Source organism: Hippocampus bargibanti, linkage group LG17 (genome assembly GCF_051943395.1).
Source record: "Hippocampus bargibanti isolate YZ-2025 linkage group LG17, ASM5194339v1, whole genome shotgun sequence".
Lineage (NCBI taxonomy): Eukaryota > Metazoa > Chordata > Actinopteri > Syngnathiformes > Syngnathidae > Hippocampus > Hippocampus bargibanti.
The window spans coordinates 15,939,581-15,955,918 of NC_142750.1; the positions used below are offsets into that span (position 1 = coordinate 15,939,581).

The 16,338-nt window shown below is 45.7% G+C and overlaps 1 protein-coding gene and 1 pseudogene across 1 annotated transcript in view; both read left to right on the top strand.

The window, feature by feature from the left end:
• The first annotated feature begins 377 nt into the window (after nt 1-377).
• The window catches only part of LOC148885980 (actin-related protein 2/3 complex subunit 1A-A), a 20,520-nt gene continuing 4,559 nt past the window's right edge, over nt 378-16,338 (top strand). Inside the window, exons 1-5 of the mRNA XM_089019649.1 lie at nt 378-518; nt 1,033-1,142; nt 9,072-9,176; nt 9,779-10,001; nt 13,152-13,259. Coding sequence (XP_088875775.1) covers nt 1,079-1,142; nt 9,072-9,176; nt 9,779-10,001; nt 13,152-13,259 — 500 coding nt within the window. The 5' untranslated portion in view covers nt 378-518; nt 1,033-1,078. The remainder of the gene's footprint in view (nt 519-1,032; nt 1,143-9,071; nt 9,177-9,778; nt 10,002-13,151; nt 13,260-16,338) is intronic.
• On the top strand, nt 13,568-13,686 carry LOC148885981 (5S ribosomal RNA; annotated as a pseudogene).

Below are 16,338 nucleotides of genomic sequence, written 5' to 3' on the forward strand. Positions count from 1 at the left end.
AATGGTCATCAGACAACATAAGCGGATATATACAAAAACAACAGCAACGACAACAACCGTTCACATTCACACCCACAGGCAAAGGACCTGCGAGCAACCAGTTCAGAGTTGTTCATTCATTCAATAAAGTGGGTGACGCAGTGTCTATTCTGACTTCTTCCTCAAATTCTATCAGAAGTGTGTGCGTGTGTGGAGGGTTGAACCTGGACCCTCGGTGGGGACTAAGAGACCTGCCGACTTTCACTAATAAACACCCCCCCCCTCCCCAAATACATTAACATCTGAAAGGATTGCAACATCATAAGTAAGAGTCTGATGTACTGTATGTTGCTCCGTCCACATGAGATGCTAACCCAACCCTCACCGCTCAGACACACCCACTTTTTCTTCACTCCCTTCAGTAATAACACACTGACTTCCTTGTAGTACGACTGCTCAGCTCGATTCGTGTCGACTGCCCAGAGTCCACGAATATACAGCCACTAACTACTGTACTACTCAACTGAACTACACGAAAGGTAAGCGGTTGTTACGTTGTTTCGTTGATTTGATACATGAAGCAGAAAAACGTCTAATCTGCCCGGAGCTTGTGACTATGAACAGTGCTACCTCTACCTGCTTGAAGAAGGCTGAAAGGGAATATGCCTGCTTTATAGTAGCACTTTGAAAATCAAGTACAAATAGTCAGTGTCACTTGTTCCTGAGGATGAGGGTGCACAGATAGTAAAGGCAAATGAAAATCCTGTTTGCATAGTATGCACCACTCCTCAAAAGGTGTGTATTATTTTCTCAAACAATTATTCGGAGGCAGGTCTGCTCATGAAGTACTTGTGTGCGTGCGTGTGAGTGTGCTTGTGAGTGTGTGTGCGTCCGCGTGTGTGTGCGCTTATGCATTTGCATGTGTACACTAGAATAAATATTAAAGAGAGCTAACATATATTGATCAAGGCATTTAGTGAATATTGTTGCTCGATCTTTTGTCTCTTTCATGTCAAAGTATCTCCCTGTGCTGCTCTTTGATCTCCGTTTTAGGAGACCATCATCACATTCCAAGAGCTTCTCCCATCGTTGTTCAGACATGTCACGCTACAGTTTTGGTCTAGATTCACTTTCTTGCCACACCTGGAATAAAGACAGGACACGTACGTGGAACACGGTGAACCTCTTGTACCAATGTACTTTCTTTTGGAGTAACACCTGAGGTAAACCTTTGTGAATATGCAAATGTGTGCTAATCAGTGGCATCTCTGGCATGAAAAGTTGTGCGGGGCACCACAAGCGGTAAAGCCTATGTAATAACGTTGAAATCAAGACCACAATAAAGTTATTCATTGCACAAATAAGGCTATGAATAAAATATTTGAATTGTTGAAATGTTTGAAATCCAGCTGTAGACCATGTAGTTTTTTTCTCAGAAAAGCAGGTAAGGAAAGCAAAACAACGCTCTTCTCATTGCATTTTATGATGACACACGTGCAGCGTGTTCTACCAAAGACAAATTCCTTGTGTGTTCTACACACTTGGCCAATAAAGATTATTCTTATTCTGATTCTGATGAGCAATGAACCATTTGGGATCGATATGGTCTCATATGTTTACATTTATTTGAAACGCAAGTGGCAAAGTGCTAAATTTTGCCCTTTATCAATGAATCTAATTCAGTCGTGTTATTGGTTTACTGTTATTCTCTTCTTACTACTGATGAAAACCAACCGAGCCAACTGCTGTATAATGCTATCCACCAAAATTGACCGTCAGCTGATTGCGTCTTGGCATCACGTCATGTATATCATTCTGACATAACTTAAAGGACAACCGATGTCTCTGGACAAGTTGTGTCCATAATTTGTACAATGGCTTCAAATGACTTCTACTGAGCGTATTTAATAAGATTCCACCGCATTTAGCTATATTTTATGTTTTAAGACTTGCGCTGAATATTCAGGAAGTCTAGTTTTTGAGGTGGTGACGAGTCCGTACGTGACGTCACTAAAGGAACGCCCCTGACCGAAAAAAGACGCATTGTAGCGGTCCTTCCATCACGTCAATGTATTTTGATGTACTTGTTTGGTCTGGGGACCTCGTGTTGCACCCAAAAGCCGCCAGAAGAGGGTGTCCAGGCTCCATCTAAGGAATTTATCAGCCTGTGGAAACAGAGGTGGTCACAGGAGGTCGCCATTTTGTGCCTCTTTTTCGGTGAGACATTTCCCCTCAATGTTGCCTCATAATGGCACGGAATAATCAGAATCATCAGAATCAGAATCATCTTTATTGCCAAGTATGTAGAACACACAAGGAATTTGTGTCCGGTCGAACACGCTGCACTAGTATCATCATCAAAAAAATTGCAAAGAGGCACTATACAGTTCAATTTGGGCTACTGTTCAAAGAGTTAATGGCTTGGGGGAAGAAGCTGTTTAAATATCTGCTGGATTTGGTGCGCATGGATCGGTAGCGCCTGCCTGAGGGGAGTAGCTGGAAAAGGTGGTGGGCAGGGTGCGGAGGGTCCAGTATGATTTTCCGCACCCTAGTTTCGATTCTTACAGTGTGCAAGTCCTCGAGAGTGGGTAGGGCGGTACCAATGATTTTTTCCGCCGTCCGAACTGTCCGTTGACGTCGGATTTTGTCCAATTTTGTGGTGGCCCCGAACCAAACGGTGATGGAAGAACACAGGATGGATTCGATGACAGCCGTGTAGAAATGTTGCAGCACCTCCTGTGGCAGGCCATGCTTCTTTAAATGTTGCAGCACCTCCTGTGGCAGGCCATGCTTCTTTAATAATAATAACAATACATTCTTTAATCGATTGCAAACATGTATGCTTTCCTCTTCAGAACTATTTGAATCATATTCATAACTGGATGTGTAACAAGAAAGCATATTCTCCAAATCTGAAGCCATTGTTTTGATTCTCCAGCAATGCAAGACGTCTTGGCGTGATGTCACGAACTGGGGGCGGGACTTTCTGAAAATATTCGCAGCTCAATTTTTTTGCAGATTTTGGACACATTAAGTCATTTTTATTGGTGTTTTGCATTTGAATAAAAATATCATACTGCGTGTTTTGGGTATTTTAGATGCTCTAAGACGTTTTTCTGATGTCAGTTAAGAAACAAAAAAGTGATGTCGGTTGTTCTTTAAATAAGCACTCATGGAGCAGTTTCAGTCTTTTTTGGTCATGTTTTCAGAAGTTAGATTGTTGAACTTGGCGTTGGTAAATCATTTCTATTACGTAGAATTGCTTGTGAAAGAACAAAATTTGAATCTATTGAATATAATTATTCTAAAGTATTTTGCAAATTTCCCCATTGTGGGACAACTAAAGGTTTTCTGATTCTGACATTTAATACCAGTTCCGTTCATAGGTATTTTAACCACGCGTAGTGCTTTACAGTGCTGTCTAATGGGGCCAAGCCGCATTGGCCCCAACTCCAGAGACGTCACTGGTGTATTGCAGATGCATTTTCTCTACCCTGTAATTGTATTAATGCTTCCTGCGGAACCACAAGGAATCTGATTACCAAAACAGCAAATGGACTGTTCACTGACGGGATCAGAACTTAATATACCATTGACGGACAATCAGTGGAGTGTCAGGGATTAGTCCTCTGCTCCCTCCAACCTGAGAGCAGGGACCTATCATAGCAAAGTCCGGGACCGCCATGTCTGGACAGTAGGTATATATATAGGGCCTAAACTACGAGTAAGACTTTAGTTTCTTGACGAAGTTTCTTGGACAAGAAGCGAAACGTCCGACACCTTCAAAGAAGTACAGATGACGGCTGAAGAAACCTTTTCATCGATTGAGTCTACAACTTGTTGTTTCTTGTTGTACACACACTGTTCATCGTGCCTTACAGTGATACAAGACCAACTTGTGTCCTGACTACAATGCTCCCAATACAACACTTTTATTGTCTGTTTGATCTGAAAAATAACAGCGTATGAAGTGTGTGCTCATAACATTTTGCTCAACTATCAGTGATGTACCGACAGACAGACATACAGTGTCAGTATTTTGTTAATACGGTACAGAGAAAGCAAAATAGCGATGGAAAATACCAACTTGATGATGAAATGACATGAGCACACTGTCATGTGAAAAAAAAATATATGTACATTATGTAGCAAATATAACATGGGTTTATGTAAAGGTGACAAAGGTCAAACAAGAGGATGACTTGTATGCTAAGCTGGACAGCAAGGAATGCGAGACTGACCTTTACAGACTGGCGAGACAGAGAAAAAGATGGTAAGGACGTACAGTAGGTTAGGGTGATGAAGGATAGAGATGGCAATGTATTAACAGGTGCCAGTAGTGTGATGGCAAGATGGAAAGAGTACTTTGAAGAATTGATGAATGAGGAAAATGAGAAGGAACAAAGAGTAGAAGATGTGACATTTGTGAACCAAGACGTAGCAAAGATTAGCAAGGATGAAATGAGGACGGCGCTGAAGAGGATGAAGGGTGGAAAGTCACTCGGGCGCGCCTGTTGCAAATTAATTAAGGCCATTTTGTCTTTGCTCCATTTCACCAACCGGGAGTGTTTTTTGGTCGTCAATTCTGTCATGGGGGCTGCTATAGCAGCCAAGTCAGCAATAAAGTGTCGATAGTAGCCAGCCAGGCCTAAGAACGACCTCATCTGCTTTTTGGAAAGGGGCTGGGGCCAATCTTGTATGCCCCGTAGTTTTGCTTCTTGAGGCTTCACCAGGCTCCGTCCTATAGTGTAGCCCAGGTAGTTGATCTCGCCAAATGCCAACCTGCACTTTTTCGGGTTTGCTGTGAGATCTGCTTTTCTGAGGGAGTCAATCACAGCTTGCACTCGGGGTAAGTGACTCTCCCAGTCGGGACTCTGTATGACAACATCATCCAAGTATGCTGCTGCGTACCTCTTGTGGGGGGTGAGAATCCGATCCATTAGGCGCTGAAACGTGGCGGGTGCTCCATGGAGACCAAACAGGAGCCTTGTGTACTGGTAGAGTCACTCTGGTGTGGCGAAGGCTGCCTTCTCCTTTGATGCCAGGGTCAGGGGCACCTGCCAATAACCGTTTGTGAGGTCGAGAGTGGTTATGAAGCGTGCCTGTCCCAGGGAGTCAATAAGATCATCAACACGAGGCATTGGATACGCATCAAATTCAGACACCTCATTCAACTTCCGATAGTCATTACAGAATCGTATTGACCCGTCTGGCTTGGGAAGCAACACAATCGGACTTGCCCAGGCACTTTGGGACTCCTCAATTACCCCCCGTTCCAGCATCTTCCTGATCTCCTCCTGAATAGCCGCCTTGCGGGACTCCGGCACACGGTATGGACCATACCTGGTGCGTATCTCGTGTTGCAACACCTCTGTGTGCCCAGGTATGGAGGAGAAGACGTCTTGGTTACGCTCGAACAATTCGAGGGTCAGCTGGCGTTGGTGTGGGGACAAAGTTGGACCCATCTGAACTTCTTCTCTTGCTGATTCCTTAGCCTCGCTGGGGGGGGGGAGACAACTGAACAGCGCCTCTCTGGCATGCCATTTCTTTCGGAGGTTAACATGATAAATCTGCTTAGGTTTCCTCTTACCAGGTTGCCTCACCTTATAGTTTACCTCCCCCATGCGTTCGATGACCTCAAAGGGCCCTTGTCAGGAGGCCAGGAATGTGCACTCCACGGTTGGCACCAAGACCAGCACTCTGTCCCCTGGCTTGAACTCTCGAGGCTGGGCAGGACTATTGTAGGACCCTTGCTGCTGAATTTGGGCCGCTTCCATGTGCTCTCGCACTATAGGATAAATGGCCTTCATTCTTTCTCTCATGTCTCCCACATGCTCGATGAGGGTACGTTGTCGGCACGGCTGCTCTTCCCAAGCCTCTGTAAGACTACAACAGCTCAAAGGGTGAGAAACCGGTAGAAGACTGTGGTACCTCCCTCACAGCAAACAACAAGTATGGCAGCAGTTGATACCAGTTTCGGCCGTCTTCTTTGATCACTTTCCTCATCATGGCCTTGAGTGTCTTGTTGAACCGTTCTACCAAACCATCCGTCTGTGGGTAGTAGATGGAAGTTCTCAGTTGCTTGACCTTGAGCAGGGCACATCGGTCCTTCATGACCTTGGGCATAAGGAGGCTTCCTTGTTCTGTCAGTATCTCCTTTGGAATTCCCACTCTGCTGGCGAGAGCAAACAGTTCCTTTGCAAACAGCCTAGTGGTAGCAATTCTGAGGGGAACAACCTCTGGAAACCGAGTGGCATAATCGACTATAACTAAAATATACTGGTGTCCCCTAGCACTTTTTGGTAGAGGTCCAACTATATCCAGCCCAAGCCTCTGAAAAGGGGTCTCGATGATGGGTAAGCGAATGAACGGGTTTCTGTATGTGGGCTTTGGCGCCACCTGTTGGCACTCGGGGCAAGAACGACATCCTTGTGCACCCCCGGCCAGAAGAACTGTTGCATGATTCTCTCTTTTGTCTTTTCTACCCCTCGGTGTCCCCCGAGCAGGTGTGTGTGTGCCAAGTCCAGTACTGTAGCTCGGCATGGCTGTGGCACGAGAAGTTGTTCATGTACCTCATCATTTTTCTTCGTTACATGATATATTAAGCCCCGGTCAACAGCAAAATTGGGGTATGTGGGACTTGTCCTTTCCCCCAGTAATACACCCTCTAAAACCTGTACATTTGTCATGGCGTTGTCAAGGGTAGGATGCTGTAACTGGGCTGTACCATACCGGCCTGTTAGAGGAGGCACCTTCTGGGCCCCTGGGTTCTCGGCACCACTGGAAGCCGGGTGATTTTCTGGGGCTGGAGTCTCCTTGGCTGTCTCTGGGCCAGACTCCATCTCCGGTGGTGCATTTGCTGTCCCTAGGAGAGCACAGGCTGGGGAGTGTGATCCAGAGGGGTAGGCTTGAGTATTCACTACACGTGTCTTACCTCTCCCCTTCCGAGGTAGTCGGACCAGTCTTTCCTGTGTTTCTCTCCACAGTGGGTGAAGGGCCGGGCAGTCGCGTCCAATTAGACGCCGTGCTACCGTGCGGTGCTACCGTGCGGATGATTCCCTTGTTTGTGGTCATGGTGAGTTCGGTGGTGTGGTACTCTCTGGTGTCTCCGTGGCCACAGGAGACTGGAAAGGTTTTCTCTGGAGACAACCTGGTTGGATCCACCAGCGTTTGGCGCACCAAGGTGACCAGGCTTCTGGAGTCCAGCAGCGCTTCAATATCCTGTTGATTCACTATCACTCGACAGGTGGGGGGTCTTGTTAGTGAGCTGTCACTCACCCCCAGGAGGGAGGCATAATGAGCAGGGTGGGCACTGGAAGAGTCAGCGGTCGGCATGGACTCTTCCGTTGGTTTTCCACACTGCCATGAGATGTGTCCCATCTCTCCGCATTTGTAGCATTGTTTCGGCTCAGTGCCCCTGAGCATCCGCCACTGCCTGGGTGGGCTTCTGATGCCGCCTAGAGCCATCTTGGCTGCGTTGGGGAGCTTAGGCACCTTTGTGTGAGCCATTTCGGTCCGGGGTGGGAATGTGTTGCCGGTTTCCTTCCTGGTCGTTCGCAGCACCTCCGCTGTGGCCTGGTGCTGCTCCACTGCTGCCGCTGCTTGACAGGCAGTAGTCAGTGACTACTGACTGGTGATCTTTTTTGCCTCATAGGGCAGGGCCCGTAAGTAGCGATCCACAACAATGGCCTCGACCACCTCAGCTGCCGTGTTCCTTTCCGGTTCCAGCCACTTCCGGGCAATGCAGGCCAATTCGTGCATCTGTGCCCATGGAGGCTGGTCTGGCTGAAACGTCCAGGTGTGGAAGCGCTGTGCCATCCCGACTTGGTGAGCCCATGTCTGCTGATAATTTCAGCTTTTAGGTACTCGTAGTCTTCTGTCCTATCTGCGGTCAAGTCCCAGACAGCATTCAGTGATTCCGCTGTCAGGAAGGGTGCTAGCAATCCCACCCATTGCTGCTTGGGCCACCTTTCTCTAGTGGCTGTTGCTTCAAATGTATGCAGGTATGCCTCAAGATCATCCGCCACCCCTTTCTTGGCTATAAAATCACCCGCCTTCACCCGGGGCATGTTCCTGGCGGCCATCTGTTTTTGCAAGAGCGATTCCTCTGGCTTCAGTTCATTTGCTCCCTTTTGCTCCTCTAGGAGAGCCAAATTGGCATGATATTGGGCTTCCTGACTTGCGAGAAGGGTTTTCAAGATGTCTTCCATTTTTGAATTAGAAATTGGGGATATTGTCAATTTGGACAAAACAAAACACATAGTCTCTTTTGAGGTGAAACTGAAGATGGGGTTCTTTTCCATGTATTTCTTGGCCTCACCACTTTTTGATATCCTTCCTAGCTAGCCTAGCCACCATTAGCAAGGTTCCAAATGCAGCATTCCGTCCTCGGGTCCCAACTACTCAGAGGGCTCTCTGCCTTAAAAGCCTGAAGGGAAAAGCCGAAAGGAAATTTATAGAATAGATGAATATTTGAGTCTATAATATAGAGGAATATTTTATACTGATGAATATTACTAATGAATATTTTACTCTATAATATTCATCTATTCTTCTTTTCCTTTCGGCTTTTCCCTTCAGGTGTCGCCACAGCGAATGAATATTATAGAGTATATAATATAAATGAATATTATAGACTCTATAATATTAATCTATTCTATAAGCTACTTCTTTTCCTTTCGGCTTTTCCCTTCAGGGGTCGCCACAGCGAATCAGTGTCCTCCATCTAGCCCGGGATCATACAATGCTCTATACAATAGAGCATAGTATGATCCCATTCGATTTCCAGGTGGAGCCATGACAAGATTTCAGATTCAAATAAGTATATGGAATGATGAATGAAGAGGTCCTTACATGAATACATTTGGAAATACAGTAAAGTCTCGTTATATCGATATTCAAGGGAGTCCGAAAAAATATCGATATAACCGGGACTATCGATATATCCGACCCTGTTTGCATGTAATTTTCTCCGTGCGTGCATAGAAATAGTATCGATATAACCGGGACTATCGATATATCCGATATCGATATAATGAGACTTTACTGTACATCCAATACAAAAATGTTGCGAATATTTTTTTCCCCTACAGAAATTGCGGTAAGCCCCAACAACAATGTGGTGAACATTTATGAGAAGAAAGGCCGAGACTGGATCAAGATCCATGAGCTTACTGAGCACAGTGGGCGTATCACAGGTATAACAGCTTGTATCACTTGAGAGTGCCTGGGGGAAGGGTGGTTTCCACTTCAAATATTTAACCGTGTCTTGTTTTTTTTTTAGTTTGTAGTTTTTTTATTTGTATTTTTTAAAGACTTTTGATTCAACAAATCCACAAAGGGCTAAATATCCTTAGATGTCTCTCTTGACTCCTTCCTTTATTTGGTCAATCATTAACTATGCTTTTGGTCTTATCTTTGTTTCATGATGGCTGTACAGATTTCATAAAGTTAGTTGTGAGTTTGAGTGTGTATTGCCAAATGCACTTGTCAATTGGGCAGAACACTTTTTTTTAAATACTTTGTTCTTGCTAATAAAATCACCACAAAATGACATTGGTATACTAATAGTGAAAACCCGAATGGGGAATATGAAGAGACTGACATTTCTTCATTATCTGCGCATCAGTCGATAGGGCGTATTGTTTGCTTCTCAGAAAATTGAAGGCTTTTATGTACTTTTTTTTAGTGCAGAAAATAATGTATGATATACATTGAAAGTGTGTGAATCAAGCATCTGTGTATTTGAGCGTCATGCACTTAATTATTCTTCAATGGAACCTCATTGTCATGTTCGCAGGCATTGACTGGGCTTCTGAGTCCAATCGCATTGTCACCTGTGCCTCTGACCGCAATGCCTATGTGTGGACTTTGAAGGATGGTTCGTGGAAGCCCACTCTGGTCCTTGTACGAATCAACCGTGCAGCCACCTGTGTAAAATGGTCCCCCCTGGAGAACAAGTTTGCCTTGGGCAGTGGAGCTCGACTCATCTCTGTCTGCTATTTTGAGAAGGAAAATGATTGGTAAAACCTTCTTTGCTGCAGTATACACACACTGCACCTTTACTTTTGGCAGAAAAACACCAAAAATACTGGATGCAATTCTAATTTCAAAATTGAATTATTTTAATTAATGAATTATTCTAACCACTTAATCATCACGAGGATCACAGGGGGTGCTGGAGCCCATCCCAGCCGTCTTCGGGCAGGAGGCAGTGGACACCCTGAACCGGTTGCCAGCCAATCGCAGGGCACACTCTGACAAACCTGAAAAACTATCATAGATGAAAACAGTCAAATGTCAGTGGCACTTTGCAAGCCCCATGCTCATTCGCATCAGTATACTCTGCGAGACAGCAGAAGAAAGCAAGTGTGCAAGCTAATGAGCAGTGTGCAGGCTAGCTAGCATTAACCTTTAGAACGCCCGGGCAAGTTGACTTTCATTCCGATAGTTTGGATTTTTACCAATCATCATTCATGTTTATGGTGAGTATTATCACAAAGTTATTTTAAAGGACAACAGACACCATTTTTGGGTGCCTAACTGACATCCGAAAAACGTTTTATAGCATCTAAAATGCGCAAAACACGCAGGCTGATATTTTTAGTCAAATGCAAAACACCAATAAAAATGACTTAAAGTTGCCCAAAACTGCCACTAATGAGCTCGAAACTGGACAGATTCAGAAAGACCTGCCCCCATGTTTGTGACGTCACATTGGGAACCTGGGCGAATTCGGCGATCCTGGCCCACCCACAAACTGCCTTGCTCCAGAATCAAAACAATGTCTTCAGAAAGTTCAGATTCGGAGAAGATGTTTTCTTGTGACTCATCCAGTTATGAATATGATTCAAATCGTTCTGAACAGGAAAGCATAAGTGGTTTGCAATCGATTAAATAAGTCCTTCCGTATCAATTTGAGCCGTATGCAAGCGACGAAACCGGTGAAGGACACGACATATGAAGCATATATGAAGCTCGTGAATTAGCAATATAGCATCAACTTCGGTGACATGGGGAATATAAGGACATGAATAACAAATAATGAGCTACAAGATGTCAACATCAATGTAGATTGTTTAATGGTTGTGCATGCAAAGAGTTGTTTAAACTTTCAAGAAGAAAAGTTACTTACGTATGAATGACCTTCTATACAATGGAGTTCATAATAAGAAAATTGTAGTGAATCGCATCAATTGAAATTGAATAATTTACATAAAATGGAGAGTTTAATCACGGGGTCAAGAAAAGCATTCGTGTTCGGTTCAAAGAAAGGACTGACTGTCGGAATGATATGTACCAGGCTTGACTGTCATCGAACCGTTCTTTCGGCTACACAAAGAGCTCGTCCCCCATTCTGAAGAATGTAATCATCTTTGGCTTGGGGCAGCCCCATTTTACTTATATACATTCAACAAATTAATTGACGAGCTAGATCAGGGGTGTCAAAGTCATTTTTTTTGCCGCGGGCCAAATTGTAGTTATGGTTTCCTCTCGAGGGCCGTTATGAATTTGGGGAACCCATTAGAATGTTTAAATCCCTTCAAATATTACATATAGAGCACACAGCAAATTAATGAAAAACTCGTTTTCAAATCTGAAGTCAAGAATAATGACTTTTATTGTGGTTGACATCCAAAAATAGGAAATTTTGGCTCAGATTTTAGCAATCATCATGGAATTTAACAAGTTTGATTTGCTTTCGCGGGCCGAAAAAAATGATGTGGCGGGCCGGATTTGGCCCGCGGGCCTTGACTTTGACACCTGTGAGCTTGTTCAGCCTCGAGAGGAGCAGAAACAACACGAGAGGATGACAGCGGTTATTCAAGGGCGAATCGCTAACTCCGGTTAACTCCTCGTTCCCCTCCAGCTGGTTCGCTATGGCTACAAGCTAACAGCAGCTGTATGCTTGTCCGATCGCTTTGCTCCACATATACATATTGGCGATTGCTCTCTTTCACGACTGGAAGCACCTTCTTCCCCATTGTGAGGCTGAGAGGATGACAGCGGTTATCCAAGCGGTGAATCGCTAACTCCGGTTAGCTCCTTGTTCCCCTCCGGCTGGTGCGCTACGGCTACGAATGCCTCAGGGAGTTCCTAAATCACGTCACTTCCGGCATCGTCATCAACTCGAAAACAAGAAACATTGAATATTCAGCACAAATTTTTAAAAGTAAAAAATGCGGTGGAATCTGCAAAATGCGGTCAGGAAAAGTCATTTGAAGTTACAGTGGTACCTCAGTTCTCGACCATAATCCGTTCCAGAACCCTGTTCCAAAACCGATTTGTTCGAACACCGAAACCATTTTTCCCATTACAAATAATGTAAATCGTTTTAATCGTTTTTAATCAGTTCCAACACCCTGAATGTTTACCTAAAACTCTTCGTACACCTGTATTAAACGCGAGAGCAAAACGCAGCACGTCCGCTAGCGACAACAGTTGGTCACGAACAGAGCGATACACCCGTACGCCGCTCAGCATCCCACCCTCGCGTACGCACTCACGCATCGTACCGGCGTTCGAACTCTGATTGTTGTTCGAACTACTAAGCAAGAATATCTCAAATATTTTGTTCGGACTCCGATTTGTTTGAACTGTGAGTCGTTCGAAAACCGAGGTACCACTGTATTTTACAAATTATGGATGCAACTATGTTTGGAGGTGTCTGTTGTCCTTTAAATAATACATTCTGACATTTTGTGGAAATCACACACATAGGCGTGTGTGGGTGCATGTGCGTGCACGCTTGCATGTGTGTGGCTCTCACCGAAAAATATTTCTAAATATTTTGCTTTTATGGCTCTCTTAGTCAAAAAAGGTTCCTGACCCCTGCACTATGAGGTTGACACGCTAACTACTGGGCCGCCTGTTTGTTTGCTTGTTTTGCACACATTTGATGCCACAGGGTACCGCTTGTGTCCAATAGATGGCCCCACCAACACAGACAATTGTGGAAAGTAAACCCCAACTAACAACATTTACAGGTGTATAATAGGAGTACATCATAATCATACAGCATAATCACACTGTAAGACTAATAAAGGCTAATCCAAATCATTTTAATAGATGCACTGACACAGCTCAAAATTTCTACAGCTCAGCACATCTCACCTTTTACAAGTTTCTTTTAAGTTTGTCATGGCAGCTTTTTTTTCCATTATCACTGACAGGTGGCTGAGCAAGCATATCAAAAAGCCCATTCGCTCCACCATTCTGAGCCTGGATTGGCATCCCAACAACATTCTGCTGGCAGCTGGGTCTGCAGACCTCCACTGCAGGTATATGTTTAACCATATTGAACTGTGTAGGAAAGGAAAGTGCTTTTATTGGATCAGCTAAGTAAGCTCCCAAGATTTCAAATATGACTACATGACCAAGTAAAATAATACACAACAGATTCAATGAAAAAAAATACATTTTTTTAGGCTCCAATGCTGTGGGTAAAACATCAACCAGAGATGTTCCTTTGTAGTCTGAAGAGTGTGTATTATTCATTCATTCATTTTCCATACTGCTTAACCCTTAACCGGATGCTGATAAATGAAATGTATTATTATTATTATTATTATTATTATTACTATTATTATTATACAGCTATACTACCCTGAGAACGCCCGATCTCGTCTGATCTCGGAAGCTAATCAGGGTCGGGCCTGGTTAGTACTTGGATGGGAGACCGCCTGGGAATACCAGGTGCTGTACATTGGCAGTGGGTAGGTCCTATAGACCTACACGGGTGTAAAGACGACCCCGCCATCCACGAGTCTCCGGAGCCTCTAAGGCGGTCTGGTGGCGAGATCCGCCACCTTTCCGGCAGCGCCTATGGGAGTAAACCTGAAATCAATTCGGTAATGGCGCACCTAAGGCGGTCTGGTGGCGAACTCCGCTACCTTTCCGGCAGCTCCTGCGACCATACTGACCCCAAATTGTATCAGCTCAGCTGTTCCTTTGGTCCAGTGAGCGTGGTGGCGAGGGGGAGCAAGCTGCATAGGCGACAACCTGCTCTCCATAATACATCGCCAATACACCGCACACTGTCCACCGGGACAGTGTGCCTTAACCCTGAATTGGTTGCCAGCCAATCGCAGGGCACACAAAGACGTACAACAGTCACTCTCACACTGACATCTAGGGACAATTTGGAGTGATCAATCCGCCTGCCATGCATGTTTTTGGAGTGTGGGAGGAAACCGGAGGACCCGGAGAACGGGTCCAGGGAGAACATGCCTTATGCCTAAAATGCCTTATTATTATAACAGTAAAGTCTCGTTATATCGATATCGGTTATCGATATCGATAGTACTGCTTATTACGATACTATTTACGATTACTATATGAACGCAATGAGAAAATTTACATGTCGCAGGATCGGATATATCGATAGTCCGGTTATATCGATATTTTTTCAGACTCCCGAGAATATCGATATAATGAGACTTTACTGTATTATTATTATTATTATTATTATTATTATTATTATTATCCGAGGTGGGCCCTCCGATCCTTGTGACTGAAGTCACCGAGGTGGTTAAAAAGCTCCTCGGTGGCAAGGACCCGGGGGTGGATGAGATCCGACCGGAGTTCCTAAAGGCTCTGGATGTTGTGGGGCTGTCCTGGCTGACACGCCTCTGCAACATTGCGTGGTCATCGGGGAGAGTGCCTCTGGATTGGCAGACCGGGGTGGTGGTCCCCCTTTTTAAAAAGGGGGACCGGAGGGTGTGTTCCAACTACAGAGGGATCACACTCCTCAGCCTCCCTGGAAAGGTCTATTCAGGGGTCCTAGAGGGGCGGGTCCGTCGGAAAGTCGAGCCTCAGATTGAGGAGGAACAGTGTGGTTTTCGTCCCAGCCGCGGAACAGTGGACCAGCTCTACACCCTTAGCAGGGTCCTCGAGGGCGCATGGGAATTCGCCCAACCACTCTACATGTGTTTTGTAGACTTGGAGAAAGCGTTTGACCGTGTCCCTCGTGGAGTTTTGTGGAGGGTGCTTCGGGAGTATGGGGTACAGGAGCGGCTGATACGGGCCGTTCGGTCCCTATATGACCGATGTCAGAGTCTGGTTCGCATTGCCGGCAATAAGTCGGAATCGTTTCCAGTGAGGGTTGGGCTCCGCCAAGGCTGCCTTTTGTCACCGATTCTGTTCATTAACCTTTATGGACAGGATTTCTAGGCGCAGCCGAAGCGTTGAAGGTTTCCGTTTTGGTAGCCTCAGTATAGCATCTCTGCTTTTTGCAGATGATGTTGTACTGTTGGGGCCTTCAAGTGGAGCTCTCCAACTCTCGCTGGAGCGTTTCGCAGCCGAATGTGAAGCGGCTGGGATGAGAATCAGCACCTCCAAATCTGAGACAATGGTTCTCAGTCGGAAAAGGGTGGAGTGCCCTCTCCGGGTCGGGGAGGAGATTTTGCCTCAAGTGGAGGAGTTTAAGTATCTGGGTGTCTTGTTCACGAGTGAGGGTGAAAGGGATCGAGAGGTCGACAGGCGGATCGGTGCGGCGTCTGCCGTGATGCGGACTTTGTACCGATCTGTCGTGGTGAAGAAGGAGCTGAGCCAAAAAGCAAAGCTCTCAATCTACCGGTCGATCTACGTCCCAACCCTCATCTATGGTCACGAGCTATGGGTTGTGTCCGAAAGAACGAGATCCCGGATGCAAGCGGCCGAAATGAGCTTTCTCCGTCGGGTGTCCGGGCTCTCCCTTAGAGATAAGGTGAGAAGCTCGGTCATCCGGGAGGGGCTCAAAGTCGAGCCGCTTCTCCTCCACATCGAGAGGAGTCAGATGAGGTGGCTCGGGCATCTGATTAGGATGCCCCCGGGACGTCTCCCTCGTGAGGTGTTCCGGGCATGCCCCACTGGTAGGAGACCCCAGGGACGACCCAGAACACGCTGGAGAGACTATGTCTCCCAGCTGGCATGGGAACGCCTCGGGATCCGCCAGGACGAGCTGGAAGAAGTGGCTGGGGAGAGGGAAGTCTGGGCTTCCCTACTGAAGCTGCTGCCCCCGCGACCCGACCCCGGATAAGCTGCAGAAGATGGATGGATGGATGGATTATTATTATCAGTGTTTGAAATAACATCTGCCGAGAGGCCCGGGGCGTACAACTTTTACGTCAGGTGTACAACTTTAAAACCTTCTCGGCTCGGGTGGCCGACAACATATTCAAGGAAAAAAAAAAAAAAGAAATAAATTCAACTCAAATGTTTGTTTTATTGAATAAAGCAAAAGCTACAAGCAAACCGCTACAAACGAACGTTCATTTGGCAATTTGCATACTCGGCACCGGCAGCCAATCAGAACCCTGTTTCGTGCTTCGGACTACACCGTGACTGAAAAGTGTACTTGAGAGTTTTGAAAGCCGCTTA